Consider the following 18,843-nt stretch of genomic DNA (forward strand, 5'->3'; position numbering starts at 1 on the left):
AAGTAGAGCTCTATAACAAGTCTTCTTTCATTACTTAAAGTATACAATATATTGTTACATTTATTTAGGCTTATAGTAAAGTGTACAAGTATAATAATGCGTTCATCTAAATTAGTGCTTTGTTACCAGTCTACTTCAAGGAGGTATTTAAGCTACTTTACTTGTGGTAGCGTCTCTCATGGCCGGATCGCTTCAGGCTGCGGCGAGTGATAGAACCAATGTCGGTCTCATCGCCCTCGGATATGAAGAATGGATCCGCGCCCATGCCATTGTAGTCGTTGTACTCCGACCTCTCAGTCGTGCCATGCAAGACTTCGTATCTCTTGTAATCTCCACAGCCACTGCCTTCGTTCAAGCAGTCTTTGCCAAGCGCACCAGCGATACGCTGACCAGCTTCTTGTCCTTCGAACCACGAACCGTGCAAAAAGCCAAAGTACTCGGCAGATGTATGCTCACCAGCAAAGTACAGCCTATCGACATTTGCGCGCAGGTTTTGGTGCATCTCCAGGGTTGTACCGGCAGGCCAGTTGGAGTAACTACCGTATGTCCAGGGCGTCTGGCCCCAGCGAGGGTACATGAAGTCGATCGGCTCCGGGACATCGATATCAGGAAACATCTGGCGCAAAACCTCCATGAGTTCTGCCTTTGTAGTCTCGTCATCCTGCGCCTCGATGCGGGCACTCTGCTCATCGACGACGGTGGCGAAAAGGATGTTGCTGCCGGGCAAGAAGCCTTCGGTTGAAAGTGACTGGAATTGAGGGTAGTATCCACGTGTAGTGGGATGGGCGTATAAGAAGAACTCTTTGTCCGCGGGCCAGAAAGTCTCGTTGAACTGCATGAAAATCTTGGTGTACGTGCCCATACCGAAGGTGGCGATGGAAGACTGCTTCCATTCAGGGAGAACGGGAGTGAACTCGACTACTTCTTCCTGAAGGACACCTAGCGCAAATGTGCAGATGGCGTATTCGGCTTCAATGCATGATCCGTCCTCATTCGTGACTTTGACACCAGAGTCAGAGTACTCGATGGCCGTGACAGTGGTGTTAAAGAGAAGTCGACGGTCGTTTGGCTGTAGAAACTTCGACGCTTCACCCTTGAGCCAGGTGTTGTATCCGCGCTGGTCAATGCTGAAGAAGTCTTCATCCTTGAACTGGTAGTACGTAAGGTTGGATGCTGTGATTGCGAACACAGAGCTCGATTCCTCGGGTGTTGCCGCTGCATCCCAGTCGAAATACCACCAATCGACAACCTTTCTGTGGGAGTCACGCTTAGTCTTCCAGCCATTCTCGGACAAGACTGCACGCTGGCTCCGATCTTGGAGATTCTCTGACAAAATCCTTCCGGTAGCCTGCTCAACGGCACCGGCTATCTCGTCATACTCATCGAGGATGTCCATGTAATTAGAGGCGCCAGTCTCATCGTATGTGGCGATATTGCTCAAGTTCGAGTATGTACTCGACAGATTGGTTTGCTTAGAAAAGGTCCATACCGGGTTTTCAGGTCCATTAGGTGTGCCCGTCCCGGAGATCCAGTTGGCACCAAGCTCCACAACATACGGGTTACCGGAACCATCAGATCCGAAGTTAGCGTGGCGCATGCGGCCGCCAACTTGCTCGTTATACTCCACGATGAGAAAATCGGTGATGGATTGGTTGGCTAGTGCTTGCTATGATGTATCAGCAAAATGAGCTTGCAGTGAATTTTGAGAAACTTACTGCTGCTGTTATTCCAGCGACACCTGCACCTCTGGAGTCTCGTTATTGATAGCTCCTCCATTGAAAGATGTTGTTTGACCTACAAGACTGCAACAGTGGTTTTTCGACATGTTGTGTTGTTGCCATAGGACCGTGTCTGAACAGATGGCACTGCGAGCACCGAAGCTGGCGCAGCGGCTGCTGCCAGTAATGAAACTGTCTTGAAATGCATGATGAGCGAGTGACGAAGAATTCACAAGAACTATGAGGCTGCGCTCAGAGTATAGTACTTGCACTGACTCGCACAAGGTCGAACGAGAAAAGCCATCTTAATCTCGTAGTGTTACCACACTAATCATAAGAAGACATCACCGCACCTAGCTTCGTCAATCATTTGTCCGCCTGGGACGGATGAGCCAGGATAATCCAAAAAAGCTTGACCTTGTCGAAGAAGACGTGCAAGAGACTAGCATCGCCGGCCGCTAGACGTAGCGCGACCGACCCGCGTGGACCCGCCAATCACCCAGCTTCGTTCCATGCCTCCTGCGGCTGGCGGCTTTTACGCCGCAATCATGGCGACTAAAAGGGCAGGCCCATGCGTAGGGCAGCTGGACTGCAACGGGCCGTTTGCGTGTCGTACCTCGGACATTAATCCGCTATTCGAGGGCGTCAAGAGCGTGCAACCTGCGAACAAGAACACCACCCTGACCCCGCTGCAGTTGTGTTCGCGATGGCTCCACATGCCAGACGCTTGCGGCACAGCTGGTTGACCGGTGTCATCCCAAGATATTTACGTTACAGTAACATCTTGCGTCTACATACACCCACCGTACATCGCATCGGAGAACCAGGCCTTCCTGCCAGGATCGATGCATTTTTTGCAATTTCGGGCATGCCGTGATCGGGTGAGTCCAGGCCTGCCCAGTCCAAGCTTGCTCTGCAGGATCTGGTTTACGGAGTGCACGAGTGACAGAGAGACTGCACCACATAAGTGCTGATGAGGAGTACGCGAAGAGGTGGAGCCTGCTGATCTGGTTTGCGGGGTTTACTGTGTACTGTGCAAAAGCATCGCATCGCCATGAATGCCATTTTGAGCTAGTTTCAAGCCGCCGTTGTCCGATCCTCCGTGCGCGCAGAACTCCAATGTCAACTGCTCTTAACACGCCTGTTACCCAACGACACCAACGAAGTCATACGCCGATCAACCTGGAAGACGAGCGAAAGCCGCCAATCTCAAGCAATCACATCCTACAATAACGACAGCCCTGGATTCGGACCATTTCTCATCGCAGCAATTATGGTCAATGCCGCTGAGTGGCACGAACAGCTTCGCTACGTCTCAGAAACCGTAGCAATTGTGGATGACTTTCGAAACTGGGGCTACACCATTTACCGCACGGCCTATGGGCCATCAACTGATCAGCAATGGCAGCAACTCCTTGAAAAAATTAGAACACAGGCTTACGCTGCGACATTGAGAGTGTGTGAAGCAGATGACCCCGCAGTTCAAGAAATTTGGTCTCTCTTCCGCCTCGATGCGCGCTCGGACCCTGCGCTGGATGGCCTAAGTATGGAGCAGCTTCGACTGCAGTACAGGAACAGCGACGGAGGTGTCCCAATAAATGCAGACCTCTGGTCCCATCGCGTGTTTCTTTTAGCAGACAAGGAGGTCCTGTTAGATACTAATGCCTTCCTTCTTAAGTGTGTCGAGGCAGACTATGAAGCCGCAGACCATGTTCCTCGTAATACGTGGCTGGGTGGACAATGGTATTTCGGTTGGATGCTAATGAGATCCGCAGAGATAGTGGAATTGTGGAAGGAACTGGAATTTTATGATCTGGATAGAATTGCCCCTCGAACGGTTGCGGGGTGTCACCCGGAGATTTGGAAAAACATGGCATGGTAGCTTCATGTTTTCAAGTCCTTAAACCCTGATGCATTGATGAACGCCTAGTTCATCCTTGTAATAGCGATAGTCAAGCCTAGGAATCGTGTCTCTAAGTTTGCCATGAGCTTCAGCACGATCCTAGCATTAGCACTGGTCCTAACAGCCCAAATCCCTCGCATCGTTCAAATCGTATCTTGGGCCCAAGCTGAATACCTAGTAAGCCATACACAACAATCCTGTATCCATTTGCTCCAATAATCGCCAACAGTAGTTTACCTGTTGGCCATCGCCGGACCCGCATTCCACATCGCCTGTCCGTGATTCCACCGATCGCCTATATCGTTTGTAACGTTTGTGAGCCGCTCGTTGACATTAAGTATGCCTCTGTGGTTGAGGTAACGGATCATACCTAGACTGGCCCGCAGACTTAGAAGTACTTTCTTATCTCCTGAGGATTAAAACTGGAACCGTATAGCCTGACGTCAGTTTCCGACATAGCATCGGCTCCTCGCGCCAGCTATTCCGAGTAGAATTGGTTAGATTCTGTGCAATTGTGCGTCGGAACGGAAGACTACCTACCCTACTCTTGACCGCGTTGATGTTTTCGTGAGTAAACACCGAGTTATCATAGTTGGTCCGGCTACCGACTAGATCCATGACTTAGTCAAGCAGTCTTGTATAGTCTGCACCTCCGGTAAGAGGCAGCGAACCGATATTTGCTGTATCTCACGAAAAAAGGTCGCAAGGACCGGACCGGTCTGTGCAGTTGCACCACTTCGGTGTCTATCCAGTTGTAGAGTGTCTCAACAACACGGTCTAGTGAGATTCTTGACATGCACACCACCTAGCAATGGCATCCTGCATGAATAGACCTCTAGCATTGCCATTGAATGGATGTTGCACTGAAACTATCATAAGCGACTGTCATTCCTGCCTCCGGGTTATGAACACATACCTTCATAAGATCGTCTCGTTGGAAGAATAAAATGGTTTATGGTAGTTGGTGTACAATCGACTCGGTTGATAAAGTCGACTACTTTATCCTCTCGTGGATCATTCGCAGGATACTCCGATACTTGAGGATACTAGAATCTGTCAGCATACGGATAAGCGCTTGAGAAAGATGTTGACTCTGATACGTCTTCCTCAGCATCTCCAGCTAGGTCTGATCTCAATGTTCGACGATGCAGAAGTGCACTGAGCTCATGATCAACGGTGCACAATCAAAGAGAGCCGTCGATCCAGCAACCCAATCCTTGCTACGCAGTAGATGCCCGACGTACAGAAGCCGCGTACAGAGACAATCAAGGTAGGAGTAATAGATATCAAGAGTGTCGCTCATGCGTTCGACGGCCATGATGACTTGTTATGTGTGTTACTTTGTAACCCGTCGAAGTTGGGTGGCCAAGACTAAGCTGCCATACGCTAGATATAATGTGTATCCCCGCCACTCCCCAGGTCATAGTTCTCACCTATTAAACTCAAGCTCTCTCGTAAAGCTCATAGCTTACCGTGATCGACTTGCCCAATGTAATCATCGACCAGATACTGCAAAAACTCCAAGGACAGGAATTCACCTGCAGCTGTGTCTCACCCTTGGTTTGTTTAAACCGGAGCTGGCAAGCTGTTGCGGGAAATTACCTCTGGCAACATCTACAAATCAGGCCACGACAGATCGGATGCTTTCGGGTAGCTTTCAATGAAGATCGAAAACGCGGAAGGGCGCTGGAATACCTCGAGATCCGCTTTGAGTACTATTTTGCACAAGAATATCGCAAGAGGAACGAGTCAACAAGCACTCATAATGGGAACAGCGATGAGGAAAGCTCGAACGAAGATGGCGACGATCCTTGCAAAGTTTGCCCACGTGGACAGTAAAATGGACAAGGATCCGTTCGGCGACGAGGGCCACGTTCGAGGGGAGGACGGCGAGAACGCGTCCCCTCTTATACGTCTTGCGAGCACCCGCACTGAGCACAACCGCTTCTTCCGCGAAGCCAAGGCAATATGGCACGAACTGGCTAGTTTGATGGAAAATCTGCATGTGACTGACATTCAATTCTATCTGTACGGACATTCGCTCTACGGCTCATTCGGCCCAGAGATTTGTGAAGGCGGCTCCCTCGATAATGAGGCACTACTACAATTTCCGGAGACCTTAATCTTACCTTCGCTTACATTGGTGAAGTCGATACGGGTTCGCGATGGAACCAATCATGAGATTGATCTTTTGAATCTTTTCCCTGCAGCAGTAGCATGCGGCGTTACAAGGTCGTTTCCCATGCTGGACAGCCTGGACATTATGGGAGTAGACAGCAGGCGTCTGTGGCCACTGGCTAGGAAAAATCTCCGACACTGTAAGTGTACTCGTCTGATAATACCAAACGTGGGTGCTAGCTGATCCCAGCTTTGCGAACCAGATCACGATGCTCCCAGAGTCTTCAAGAACCATCTCGAATATTACGGGATAGAGTATCATACAGTCCAGTTTCCGAGGCTCTTGCTTCGTGGCCAAGGCCATCTGTTTCAATCCCTCCGAAACGTATTGATCCCTCTCAATACAGTTACGCTGCGTCTGGGAGAGATTTCAGCTTCACTTTTCTAGGTTCTGGAGACAGCGCTCACTGACGGTTGTGGCAGAATATGGCCTAATCTTTGGGTCCTTAACATCAGCACTTGGATTATGGGAGTCTCCTACTATAGTTAAGGTAGCTAGAGATTGAAGCTACAAGTATGAACTATTTGTACTCTTATTCTATAATTTATTAAAAATCTGTCTTTATAAAGTAGAATACTAAACTCAGAGTTAATTCAAATAAACTTATACCTCTATTATGGTACTACTACCTAGGTAGCTTAGCCTCTACATTTTTAGTAATCGCTTAGTCAAGGAAAGTTAGACTTGGATTAGGGTAGGTACGTAACCAATCTTACCCTCATCTGATCTCTACCTTTCTACCAATCGATACCCTATTATCTCTTTCTCTTTGGCCAGCTAGAACTATGAGCAGTAACTCGTCTCAGTTTTCTCAATTCCCTCAACAATCTAACCTTGTCAAGAGAGTTGCCTGCATCCGTTGCCGTACGCAAAAACTCAAATGCCTAAAATCGACCCACTCAGTGGTTTCAAGCAGATGTGATCGTTGCAGGAAAGCAGATGTGGAATGCACCTACGTTCCACCTAAACCAATGGGACGACCAAAGACTTCTCGATCTCGACAGTCACAACAAACAACCAACAGCGCAGTATTGCAGTCAGACACAATGGCCGTACCACAGCAGGACGAGCAAAGCTGTGAACAATTCGACCTCAATACGATGATTGGAGACGCGGATCTAGCCTTGGACGAGCAGAGCTCGAGCATGTTCTTCAATGAAATATTGCCGTATGACCAAGGCGACGCATCAGCGAGTATAGGCTTCGCATTATCCGCCAGGGAGATCGAATTTCTGACGCCGGGCTCGAGTCAAGGCAGCCTGTGTTTCTCTAACGGCTTCGACACGTACACGGTCAACGCACCTACGGAAGAAGAAGCTGCTCTTGAAAATCACGCGAGGACAACACCCAGCGTATCTGCCTCCGGCGGGAACCTACAAAGTAGCATGCAGGACCTATCAAAGATCGGACTTGACCTGCACTTGCAGATTACCAAGTATCAAAAAGCCGCAGACAACGCCGTGTTATCAGACCTAGTCTGCGATGTCCTACACAGCTCAACCAGCTACTTGAACAGCCTGCTACGATTAGACGACACATTTTTCTCAGGTCAAAGTAGCAGCTTCGGGACCGACTGGACAGACGACCAACCAGGCCGTGGAACACAATTAAACATGTCGGCGGCATTCGAGCTCCTGATCCCCTACGTGCGGCTAGTCCAGCTTCACAGCATTCTGCACCGGGCCATGATTCGCACCCTCACAGGCAAGAGTTGTAGCGGGAGCAGGGCTAGCGCCACGGGCTCGGCAGAAACGCGGTCAGAATTCCCAGTTCTCTCGGTGGGCGGCGCCCGGGTCGATGCCACCGACTCTCTTCGCGCCCGATTGCTCCTGCAGATGAGCGTCAATCTGCTGACCGAGGTTGAGACAACACTACAACTGCCGCAAGATGCGAGGGTATGTAGGCCCGAGATCGAAGGCGGGATGGGTCCCGCTGAGGGTGTGACCTTTGGTGAGCAGGGCTCGTGCAGTCTGTTGCGAAAGGCCATGTCAGCCCGGCTGCTCAAGACGATCTTAGAAGAGCGCGATTTAGGTGGTGATGATGTGCAGTCCATGCGGGAACGCGTTGCTTACATCAAGTGCCTACTTAGATCTAGCCGGCAGCTATAGCGCTTATAGCCGTATGACAATACGGTTGTGCAGGGGGGTAGCAGCTCGGGCTGATACTTGATGCCGGCGCGGCGTACTTTTTCGCAAATCAGAGTATAGTGATAAACAATTCGTTTCGGCAGTTTGGTCAAACTCTCAGCAAGTTCCCTTGACCTAATGCTCGGGCCTGCTACCCCCCTGTACTTAGGCGTACTAACCCCCCTGTACATACTGCACGAGCCGGTCCCCCTTCCCGCCCGTAAGGCTAGATACCTACAAGGGGTGAGCATAAGCGGAGTAGAATACGAATTTGGGTGTCGGTTAGAGAACAACCAATAGAGTCTCTTGGAAGTAAGTATCAGCTATCTAGAACCCCGGAAAAACCATTGTGGGGCACCTCGTATTCTGGTCCGTTTGTGCTCCCCGCTTGTAGTCCAACCAAATGGGCCTTCCCGTCTGTACTTCCAATTGCGTGCCCTTATCTTGGCCGTGAGCTTCAAAAACAGGTACCCGAAGATCCTGTCTAGCGGGTAAAAGTAGCTCAGGTGGTTACGCACTGCACCGAACTTTGCGCCCAAGAAGAAGCCTGTAATCCAGTTGTGCTCGTTGTCGCCCTCAAGGCCGTGGAAGCTCTCTCCATACGTTAGGTCTGAGATGATGTCCAGGGCTGCATAGCCGTAGAACTTGGCTAGATCGATAATGCCGTCTGGGCTCTTGGCTGCTTCACGACGCAGACGGTGAACGAAGAGGTCCGCATATGATTCTATAATGGGCGACTGCGCCCGTAGAGCCCGATCATTGAAACCATTGAGCAGCGTCCTCCGCATGCGCTGATGATCGCTACCATCAGCTGTAAAAAGCGAATCGGCGCCGTTCAATGGCGGCGTCTGCGGGTGTGGGTCTTTTGGCAGTTGCGGTCGCTGCAGATACAAATCGTCCCAAGCTCCCGACGAGATGGTCGTTAGCTCATTGGGGCCCACGCGGACAACCTTGCCATAGCGCTCATGCAAGCTGTCGATCCATTTATACTGTTGACCGCGAACGGCTGAGACAGCAAAAGGAAGGCGAGAGAAGGCGGCGAATGTGGGTCCTGGGAATTTGGAAAGTGGGTGCATGTAGATACAGTAAATAGCGGTAGTGATGTAGTACTGCAATAAATTTGAGCCAGACATACTTGTGCTGGACGTCTATGTGTTGGAAAGACTTACCAACACTGTCAATATTGCGCCTGCCATAAGCACGTGGCTGAGCTGTGGTACCGAAGGCACTGATTTTGTGATTGCGTCCATGGCGTTTCGAAGTCAGGGTTGGAAGTACCCTAGTTCCTTCTGTCCTTTCCATCTTCGAGTTTATATGGGAGTGTATGTGTTTGAGTAGTGACCGACTGGGAAAGTATATACCCGATGCAAATATTACCGAACTGAGCCTGACCGACCCGCTGGACTCGGGCTGGACAATTGGCGCACACCGACGAATACTCGTGTCCAGACAACGTGTACGAACCGAACACCCCGACCGCGATCTATGTGCCGGATAGATGAATGACAAGGAGGCTCCGCATGGCTGGATAAGAATACGGCTCTCGTCATCCAGTCTTGTCTCAAGTATCCCACAGTGCATTCAACATCCATAACCTTCCCTCACAACACCATGTCGCGACCCCACCCAACCCAAGCAGCCTCAGTGGCCATCTTCTGCCCGCAAAGCAAGGCGCCAGACCAGGCATACCTAGACCAGCTACGCGACTTCTACACTCGCCACGCCCAGTTGCGCAAGCTCGCAGACGACTTGCAGCGGCTGAGCGAGACGTGGGACGTGCTCGCTGCCCGCAAACAGGATATTGCCGCGCTGCACCAAGGACCACAATATCTCCGCGCGCTGGACAGGTGGGTGGAGACGGGTGAGTCGGGGCCGGTGGCAAATGCTATGTCGGGAATCTTGTCGCTGCCGCTGCTTGTCGTCATCCAGACGTGTCAGTATTTCCAGTACCTGCAGCTGACGGGCTTGTCACATGCCGAGTTCTTGCGCGGGCTCGAGGTGGGAGGCGCACAGGGGTACTGCGGGGGGCTCTTGCCTGCTATTGCTGTTGCGTGTGCCAAAGACGAGGAAGAAGTGGTGCGGATGGCAGGGATTGCCATGCGTATCGCTCTTGCGGTGGGTGCGTATGGAGAGTTGGGTGATGACGAGAACCTGCCTGGCCCAACGACGATTGTGCTTCGTCTTCGATACGAGGGACAGGGTGATGATATAGCGAGGCGATTTCCGGGGGTAAGTGCTGCGTTGTAGATGGTATCGTCCACCTGGCTGACTTGTCGTAGTCGTACGTGTCTGCCATCACTGACCCCAAGACCATCAGTATTGTTGGCTCTGTCCCCACGCTCGAGAAGGTGATTGCGTACGCTCGGGAGCTAGGCTTGCAGGCCCAAGGAATGCATCTCAGGGGAAAGGTGCACAATCCGGAGAATGCGGAGCTGGCGCAAGAGCTGTGTGAATTATGTGATGGACTCGACAGTCTTACGCTGCCGTCCTGTGAGGCACTGCAGGTCCCTGTTTACTCTAATATTACTGGCAGGCAACTGCAGGATTGCTCTCTCACACACGAGGCCGTTCTCACTATCCTGGCATCGCGGTGCGAGTGGTGGACGCTGCTCAATGAACTGGCATCTGCGCTCAAGTCGACAGGCGAGCAGTCGCACACGTTTGCCATGTTTGGCATTGGTGATTGCGTGCCACTGATGCCTTTCCACCAGGCAAAACTCAAGATCTCCAAGATCGACATTCATCGTACTATCCGGGAAGCAGAGCTAAGGGATTACACTTTTCCTGAAGACGCGATCGCAATTGTCGGCGCTGCATGTCGGCTGCCCGGTGCCAATAACCTGGAAGAGCTATGGGAGCTCATAGCAGGCGGTGTCTCCAAAGCAGAGGAGATTCGACCAGATCGTATACCGTTAAGTGCGAGCTTCAGAGCATCGCAAGACGAGAAGGTGAGTCGAGATGCGTTAAGCGTTCCTCTAGTTGTACACTGAAACGAAGAGGGTGCTGACACGCGACTACAGTTCACAAGCCGGCGGAAGTTTTTTGGGAATTTTGTCGAAGAAGTAGATGGCTTCGACCACACCTTCTTCCGCACGAACCCGAAGGAGGCGGCGTACATGGATCCGCAGCAGCGCATCTTGCTCGAACTGGCGTACGAGGCGATGGACTCGAGCGGATATCTGCGATCCCATAAGCGTGAGGATGGGGACAACATTGGTTGTTTCATTGGCGCTTCTTTCAACGAATACCTCGACAACACTTCAGCGCATGCTCCCACGGCGTACACGTCGACTGGCACCATCAGGGCATTCCTCTGCGGCAAGATCAGCTACTACTTTGGATGGAGTGGTCCGGCCGAAGTCATTGACACGGCGTGCTCGGCGTCGCTTGTGGCCATCAATCGCGGCTGCCGGGCTATCATGAGTGGGGAGTGCACGCAGGCGCTGGCAGGGGGCGTCAACATCATGTCTGGCATCAACAACTACATGGACCTGGGCAAGGCCGGATTCCTCAGCCCGACGGGACAGTGCAAGCCGTTTGACCAGGATGCCGACGGGTACTGTCGCGCAGACGGGGCGGGGTTGGTGGTGTTAAAGTCGCTGCGGCACGCGCGAGCTGATGGCGACAATATCCTTGGCGTGATTCCTGGGGTGGCGACCAATCAAGGCGGGCTCTCGGCGTCTATCACGGTGCCCCACTCGCCAGCACAGATGACGCTGTACCGACGCATCCTCAAGCAGGCAGGGATGAAGGCGGAACAGGTGTCGTACGTTGAGTGTCACGGCACCGGCACGCAGGCCGGCGACCCGCTGGAGATGGCGTCGGTGCGCGAGGTGTTTTGCAGCAGCGACCGCCGGGGGACGCTGCATGTGGGCTCGCTCAAAGGCAACATCGGACACTGCGAGACGGCAGCTGGCGTGGCATCGCTGCTCAAGGTGCTGGCTATGCTGCAGAAGCAGCGCATCCCCCCGCTGGCCAGCTTCCGGACGCTGAACCGCAAGATCCCGGCACTGGCGTCAGACAAGATTGCCGTGGCCAAGCAGGTGGAGGCGTGGGACGCGCCGCTGCGGGCGGCGTGTGTGAACAGTTACGGCGCCGCGGGCAGCAACTCTGCGCTGCTGTGTGTGGAGATGAAGCAGCCCACCCGCAATCGGCCAACCAGCGCCGCCTGGCCGATTGTGGTGAGCGCAGCCAGCCGCGACAGCCTGGCGCACTACTGCCACGATCTGGACGCATACCTATGCAAGAACGGAAGCGTCGCGCTCGGCGACCTGAGCTTCACGCTCGCAGAGCGGCGGCAGCGCCACCGGGTGCAGCTCGTGACGACGGCGGCCGACGTGGATAGTCTTCGTGCCGCGCTGACTAACGGGCAGCGCGAGGCAAGTACGGTCGAGGTCGAGGCAGCCGCGAAGGCAGCCGCGACCGCGGCGGCCCGCTCCGTCGTGCTAGCGTTTGGCGGGCAGAGCAAGCAGACGGTGGCGCTGGACCGCGAGCTGTACGCGAGCAGCCCGCGTCTGCGCACGTATCTCGCGACGTGCGACGCGTTGCTCGTCGAGATGGGCTGTGCGAGCATTCTGCCCGCCGTCTTCGCCGTGGAGCCGATCGCCGACATCGTCGTGCTGCAGACGGCGACGTTTGCCGTGCAGTACGCGTGTGCACAGTGCTGGGAAGATGCCGGTGTACGCGTGGCGGCCGTGGTCGGCCACAGCTTTGGCGAGCTCACCGCGCTCGCCTTCTCGGGCGCCATCAGCCTGCGCAGCGGCCTGAAGCTTGTGGCCGCGCGGGCGCAGCTCATGGCGACGCGCTGGGGCCCCGAGCGTGGCACTATGCTCGCCGTTCACGCCGCCCGCGACGTCGTCGAGCAGCTTGCCGGCCGCGTCGGCGAGCTTGAGGTGGCCTGCTACAACGCTGAGACCAGCCAGGTCGTCGTGGGGTCGGCCGTTGCCATTGAGCGCGCCGAGGCGATGCTGGCCAGCGACAAGCAGTTCGCCGGCGTGCGCAGCCAGCGCGTCGACGTCTCGCACGGCTTCCACTCGCGCTTCACCGACCCGCTGCTGGGCGAGCTGGCTGACGTCGCCGCGTCGCTGGCTTTCAGCAAGCCCCGAGTCGCGCTGGAGATGTGTGTGCCCGACAAGGCCACCACGCAGCCCCTCGGCCCGTGGCGCGTCGCCGAGCACACGCGCGCGCCCGTCTACTTTGTTGATGCCGTCCGTCGCATTGAGCGCCGCCTGGGCACCAGCTGCCTGTGGCTGGAGGCCGGCACAGACGCGCCCATCATCGCCATGGCCAAGCGCGCCGTGGCCCAGCCTGCCAACCATGTCTTCGTCCCCGTGCGCCGTCTGGCCGATGCCACCACCGCTCTGTGGCGCGAAGGACTCGATGTCACCTTCTGGCCGTGTCTTGGCGGCCCGGCCGAGTCCGGCCTTCGTCACGTGTACCTCCCGCCCTACCACTTCGTCCGCGCCTCTGCCTGGGTGGCCAACATCGATCGTGCTCGCGAAGCCGAAGCCGCCGCCAGAGCTGCAGCCGACGCGCACGTCGAGCGAGATGTGAAATCCACGCTCCAGCCCGCGAAGCTCCCGTCGCTGCTCGTCACCCAGCAGCTGCCGGGCTCCCCGACCTTCACCGTCAACGTTGCCTCTAGCCGCTTTCGCGACATTGTCAGCGGTCATGCAGTGCGTGGTCGTCCCCTGTGTCCGGCCTCCATGTACATGGAATGTGCCGTCATGGCTCTGCAGTGCCATCTTGGCCCTCGTTTCGACAAAGCCTGTGCTCTGTCCTTCGACAACCTCACCTTTGAGCATCCTCTGGGCATTGACTCAAGCTGCCATGTGTCCATCGTGTTGAGTGAGACTGCTGAGTCCGGACGGTGGGCGTTCCAGCTGCGTAGCTCAGCCTCATCCGCCAACTCCCGTGTCTCTACACATGGTCGTGGCAACGTCCGACTCGGCAACCCTGTCCAGCTGCACACTTTCAAACACCTCATCGCCGAGTGCGTCGAACAAGTCACTAGCAAGCATGGAACCGAGACTCTGCTGTCCAAACGCGCATATGGCTTGTTTTCACAGGTCGTCACCTACGCGCCCCTCATGCGTGGCATCCAATCCATCACCATGGACGGCACTCGGGCCGTTGCCAGTATCAAAGTTCCGTCCCCCCATGTTGCCCTCGACGAGAGCTCTGCTATTGCTCTCTGTGATACAGTCTCGATAGACACCTTTATTCAGGTTGTGGGCCTCCTCATCAATAGTAGTGACGCCTGCATCCCTGGTCATGTGTTCGTCGCCACCGGCGTAGAGAGTGCCACGCTGTCTCAAGCCTGTGATTTCACGGCCGCCGACACCTGGACTGTGTATGCCGTCTTTAGGTCTACTAGCGACACAACGGCCACGGGCGACGTCTTTGTCATGACTCCAGGAGGTGCCATGGCGCTGACTGTCATGGATGTCAAATTCACTCGACTGTCTATCGCAACGCTAGAGAAGCTCCTCGACACAGCAAACTCTGGCCCTACTGCCAAAAAAGAAACTTCTTCCAACCGTAGTGCACCGACCGTCCCCAGCCGTCATGCCTTGCCCGACCTTGAAGCATACAGCTCCGCTGACAGCGAACAAGAGATTGACACTCCCCCTAACGAGCACGATGACAGCAGTCTGCGCAAGATGATCTCCATGTACACAGGCGTGTCACTAGACTCCATCGCCACACAGGCCAGCATGGCGGATTTAGGCGTCGACTCACTTGCCGCTGTCGAGTTCGCTGAGGATATACGCTCGCAATTCGGAAAGGACATCGAGTCCATGGACCTCCTTCAAAGCGATCTTGCTGCCCTGTCCCAACTTTGCCTGGCTGCGACGCCCAAACCACTGCTAAAAAAGAAGTTGGTCAAAGCCACTGTCGTCCAGACGGATCGTGCTGTTCCCGCGCCTGAACCCATCATCGACCGTGGTCGAGATCGCCTCGTACAGATTGTTTCCGACGCTTGTGGCGCCCCTGCTTTGGATATCAAAGACTCGCATACCCTACGCGACCTGGGAGTTGATTCTCTGGCGTCGGTGGAGCTGAGCAGTGACCTGGAGAATGCTTTCTCTATTCACATCGATGACAATGATTTGCATCTTGACTCTACCATCGCCGATATCATTGATCATCTCGGGATCAAGAGCTCTACGCCAAGTCCCAGCCCAGCACAGACAATAGAGCCTTACTCTCGAGTTAAGCCAGCCGCGGCAGCCTCGGCAGTAGCGGCAGTCGCCCCTCAAGGCGAGTCCAACACAACCCGTCAGCGCGTGCTCAAGATTATATCCGATGCATGTGGCGCCCCTGTTGAGGCCATGGGTGATGACCAATTGCTCCGCGACCTCGGCGTTGACTCGCTGGCAGCAATGGAGCTTAAAAGCGACCTCGAAGATGCATTTGACGTCGAGCTGGATGAAAGTCTACTTGAATTGTCCATCTCCGAGGTTGTCGAAGCTTGCGGCGGTACTCTTGTAGAGCATGTCAGTGTACCCACAATGACTAGCATGGCGCCCGACAACTTGTCTCCGCCACCCAGAACCACCGGCGGCAAGTCCTCGCCATTACCTGCTGACATGGCAAGCCTATTTGAATCACTCGTCATCAACGAGGGCGATTGCACTGCCAAGGCGAGAATATGTGGGTTTCAAGATTTCGGGGCTACGGTAGCTCCTCGACAAGATGAGCTAATGCTAGCCTATATCATCGAGGCCTTTTCAGAGCTCGGCGTTGATTTGGTTGCCTTGGAAGCGGGAGCCTTATTACCACCACTGGTCTATCGACGCAAGCACGCTTACGGTCGACTCATGCAGAGAATATGGGTAATCCTAGGCAAACATGACATCGTGAAGACGATTAGCACGTCGCATCGCGTGAGAGGATCTGCCAAGTGTCCGCAGAGCACTTCGGCCACGCTTCTTTCAAAGATGCGACACGACTTCCCAGCATACCAATGCGAATTCTCCTTGCTGAGCATGACTGGATCACAGCTTGGGCAGTGTCTCGCTGGAAAGCAGGATCCAATTGCCCTCATGTTCAAGACGCAGGAAGCGCAAGCCATCATGGAAGACTTTTATCTCACTTCACCCATGCTTGCCACAGCCACAGAGATGCTTGTAGACACCGTTGTGGATGCCGTCTCCAGGTCCAACGTGAACAATCCCATCAACATCTTGGAGATTGGCGCGGGCTGTAAGTACAATTTGACTTGACTGCTATCGTGGCATTACGCTAACATTCTCAGTTGGCGGAACAACAAGGAAGCTTGTGAAGCGCCTGGATATCTTGAGCCGGTCTATCAACTACACCTTCACCGACATCTCACCAACACTTGTTAGTCGTGCGCTTAAGAGTTTTGCGGGCCAATATCCATGGTTGCAATTCCAAACGTGGAACATGGAACTTGCGCCTCCCAGCGCTCTCTCTGCAACAGGGCTTTTCGACATCATCATCGGTACCAACTGTGTTCACGCTACTAAAGATCGAACCGCCACGCTCGGACGGCTGAAGAATTTGCTCCACCCTACAGGCTATGTCATTCTTTCTGAAGTGACCGAGATCGTGGACTGGTACGACATAACCTATGGTCTGCTGGACAGCTGGTGGGCCGACAAAGATGGCCATTACCCCCTCCAGTCGGTTGAATCTTGGATGGCATGTTTCAAGAATGCTGGATTCCCCGTTGCGTCGTATTCGCAGGGTTCTAGTGCTGATCTCAACACACAGAGGTTGCTCATTGCCAGCATGCGAAAAGATGTTGAAGCGCCAAAACGCGCACCACCACGACCGGCGTTGGAGACCTTTGTTTACCACACTGTTGACGGCGTGGACATTCATGCCGACGTTTCTTTTCCAAAGTCACCCCCCGTCAACGCCATGCCTATTGGTGCGTCTCTCTAGTAGCTACACTAGACGGTCGAGGACTACCGCTGACGACTCCAAACAGCTCTCATGATCCACGGTGGCGGCCATATGACGCTTTCTCGCAAAGCGGTACGCCCATATCAGACCAGCTTTCTCCTCGATAATGGCATTCTCCCCGTGAGCATAGACTATCGACTCTGCCCTGAGGTCAACTTGATCGATGGTCCTATTGCCGACACTCTGGATGCCTACAAGTGGATCACAAACGTATTACCTGAGCTGTCACGAGAAAGAGGTATTGTAGTTGACGCTGAGCGGGTTGTTGTCATCGGTTGGTCGTCTGGAGGTCAGCTTGCGATGACGACGGCGTGGACCACCAAGTCTGCGGGCATGAAGCCTCCCCTTGCAATTCTCAGCTTCTATGGACCCACAGACTTTGAATCAGGGGACTTGGATAAGCGTCGAGCGGAGGAGTACCCAGAGAGAACGATGAAGATGAAGGAGATTATCAAGGCACTACCGAAGAGACCAGTAAGGATAGCCCGCAGCAATGTACGCAAACGGTATCTAATCATCCTACAGATCACGCAATACGATGGAAACGGGACTGACACTACTGGTCTGGGCTGGGTTCGACCTGGAGACCCACGCTCCGAACTTGTCCTATCGTTGTTCAAAGAAGGTGGCGGCCTCTCCCTTCTCTTGAACGGCCTACCTAGACTCGACGACGAGGAGGAGTCATCCGACGAAGAGATCTCAGATGACTCTGATGACAACTCCTCAGACGACATCTCCGACGCCGACAGGTATTTCCGCGCTCCTGACGCCGAACGCATCGCATTCATCAGCCCGCTCGCCCAGCTGCGTCGGGGTAACTACATGGTCCCCACTTTCGTCATCCACGGAACCAGGGACGAGATCGTGCCCTACCACACCGCTGTCGATTTCGTTGACGCCCTGCGAGCAGCCCGTGTCGAGGCACACTTGCTCTCCGTTCAAGGTGCCAGGCACATCCACGACGTGTCGCTCAATGTGGGCTCGAAACTGTGGGACGAGACGGTGGCGCCGGGATATGAGTTCCTCTTGCGCCACCTGAGATGCTGAATTGCGAGTTGCGAGATGGCAACGCATACTAAGCGATGTAATCTATGTAGAATATGTAATGTGTAATATGTAATCTGAATATTTGGACATTGAGACATGCGTGTGCTATTTTCTTCTATTTTCGTATGCACCTACACGTGTACTCACCCCCTTCAACTCAATCAGGCGCCGTGCCCAACACTCCCAAGGCATCACCTACACACCACGTTCCCAATCACGCATCAGCCTTATCTCGCGGCGACACAGCCTCACATGCACACGATGCGTCCTGTCTAGCGCCACACCAGACCGCGGGTGCAGACGGTGGTCGGAGACGGCTGATCGGGACGTCGGTGACTTGATTACGGGCATGATGTGTCCGGTCCGGTGACATTCAATGACTGAGAAAGCTGTGTTCGCGACACGTGCTGTCTGGGTGGGTGGTCGGTCGGTCCTTCGGGCACTCGGTCACTTCCAAGCTTGATTCGGTTGGCTGGATGGGTAGTCGGCCACATGTACTTTTCCGAGCGACGTGACGCACAATGTAATGCCGTGCCGTTCGAGGAAGCCATAGTCCCTTAGGGCATCTGTGTTTGTGGTGTTTGTGTCTATGATCCTTGGTCCAAAGTGCTACGTTGGGGGAATGCGGGGAGTAGACTGGATGTCTGATAGACTTTAAGATATGCATATGCAAAATTTGTTTCTAGCAGTGCTAAATTGGCATGTATTGCTTCAGTTGGGGCTTCAGATACTGGTTTAGTGGCTAACGCAGTCCATGCGTTATAATTCGGAGAGGAATGGTAGCGTGTGGGTAGCACAGACATCAATTGCACGATAAGAAATTCCAAGAACACGATTTCTTGACATTGCAACAAAGGAGACTACGCCGTATGCTCTACAACTTCATGGCCACCGCAAGGATGCTGGGCCGACTAGTCCACCCACATAGATCAT

The 18,843-nt window shown here is 54.0% G+C and overlaps 6 protein-coding genes across 6 annotated transcripts; 4 read left to right on the forward strand and 2 right to left on the reverse strand.

Moving 5' to 3' along the window:
* Positions 1–53: 53 nt before the first annotated feature.
* Positions 54–2,117, reverse strand: C7974DRAFT_353445 (polyamine oxidase-like protein). The gene is made up of 3 exons (XM_046139536.1): positions 1,799–2,117; positions 1,716–1,746; positions 54–1,666 (listed from the first exon to the last, which is right to left on the reverse strand). The coding sequence occupies exons 1-3, from the start codon at positions 1,924–1,926 to the stop codon at positions 158–160; spliced, it is 1,668 nt and encodes a 555-aa protein (XP_046000140.1). The 5' UTR covers positions 1,927–2,117; the 3' UTR covers positions 54–157.
* Positions 2,118–2,833: 716 nt separating this feature from the next.
* C7974DRAFT_126550 (uncharacterized protein) lies at positions 2,834–3,828 on the forward strand. Its single transcript, XM_046135269.1, has one exon. It carries the CDS (start codon positions 2,992–2,994, stop codon positions 3,598–3,600), a length of 609 nt encoding a protein of 202 aa, XP_046000141.1. The 5' UTR covers positions 2,834–2,991; the 3' UTR covers positions 3,601–3,828.
* A 1,558-nt stretch (positions 3,829–5,386) lies between these two features.
* On the forward strand, positions 5,387–6,053 carry C7974DRAFT_373393 (uncharacterized protein; the record flags this gene model as incomplete). Its single annotated transcript, XM_046140097.1, has 2 exons — positions 5,387–5,939; positions 5,980–6,053. The coding sequence occupies 2 exons, from the start codon at positions 5,387–5,389 to the stop codon at positions 6,051–6,053; spliced, it is 627 nt and encodes a 208-aa protein (XP_046000142.1).
* A 532-nt stretch (positions 6,054–6,585) lies between these two features.
* On the forward strand, positions 6,586–7,908 carry C7974DRAFT_461421 (uncharacterized protein; the record flags this gene model as incomplete). Its single annotated transcript, XM_046146168.1, has 2 exons — positions 6,586–6,664; positions 6,704–7,908. 2 exons carry the CDS (start codon positions 6,586–6,588, stop codon positions 7,906–7,908), a joined length of 1,284 nt encoding a protein of 427 aa, XP_046000143.1.
* A 437-nt stretch (positions 7,909–8,345) lies between these two features.
* Positions 8,346–9,176, reverse strand: C7974DRAFT_274027 (cytochrome P450; the record flags this gene model as incomplete). The annotated part of the gene is made up of 2 exons (XM_046137556.1): positions 8,346–9,035; positions 9,096–9,176. Coding segments are annotated over 2 exons (771 nt in total), but the record flags the coding sequence as incomplete, so codon positions are not given.
* A 361-nt stretch (positions 9,177–9,537) lies between these two features.
* Positions 9,538–17,960, forward strand: C7974DRAFT_449039 (uncharacterized protein; the record flags this gene model as incomplete). Its single annotated transcript, XM_046145689.1, has 6 exons — positions 9,538–10,155; positions 10,206–10,874; positions 10,947–16,134; positions 16,187–16,828; positions 16,889–17,337; positions 17,389–17,960. 6 exons carry the CDS (start codon positions 9,538–9,540, stop codon positions 17,908–17,910), a joined length of 8,088 nt encoding a protein of 2,695 aa, XP_046000145.1. The 3' UTR covers positions 17,911–17,960.
* Positions 17,961–18,843: the final 883 nt, after the last annotated feature.

This window comes from Boeremia exigua, assembly GCF_020726555.1.
Source record: "Boeremia exigua strain MPI-SDFR-AT-0100 chromosome Unknown C7974scaffold_3, whole genome shotgun sequence".
NCBI classification, from domain to species: domain Eukaryota; kingdom Fungi; phylum Ascomycota; class Dothideomycetes; order Pleosporales; family Didymellaceae; genus Boeremia; species Boeremia exigua.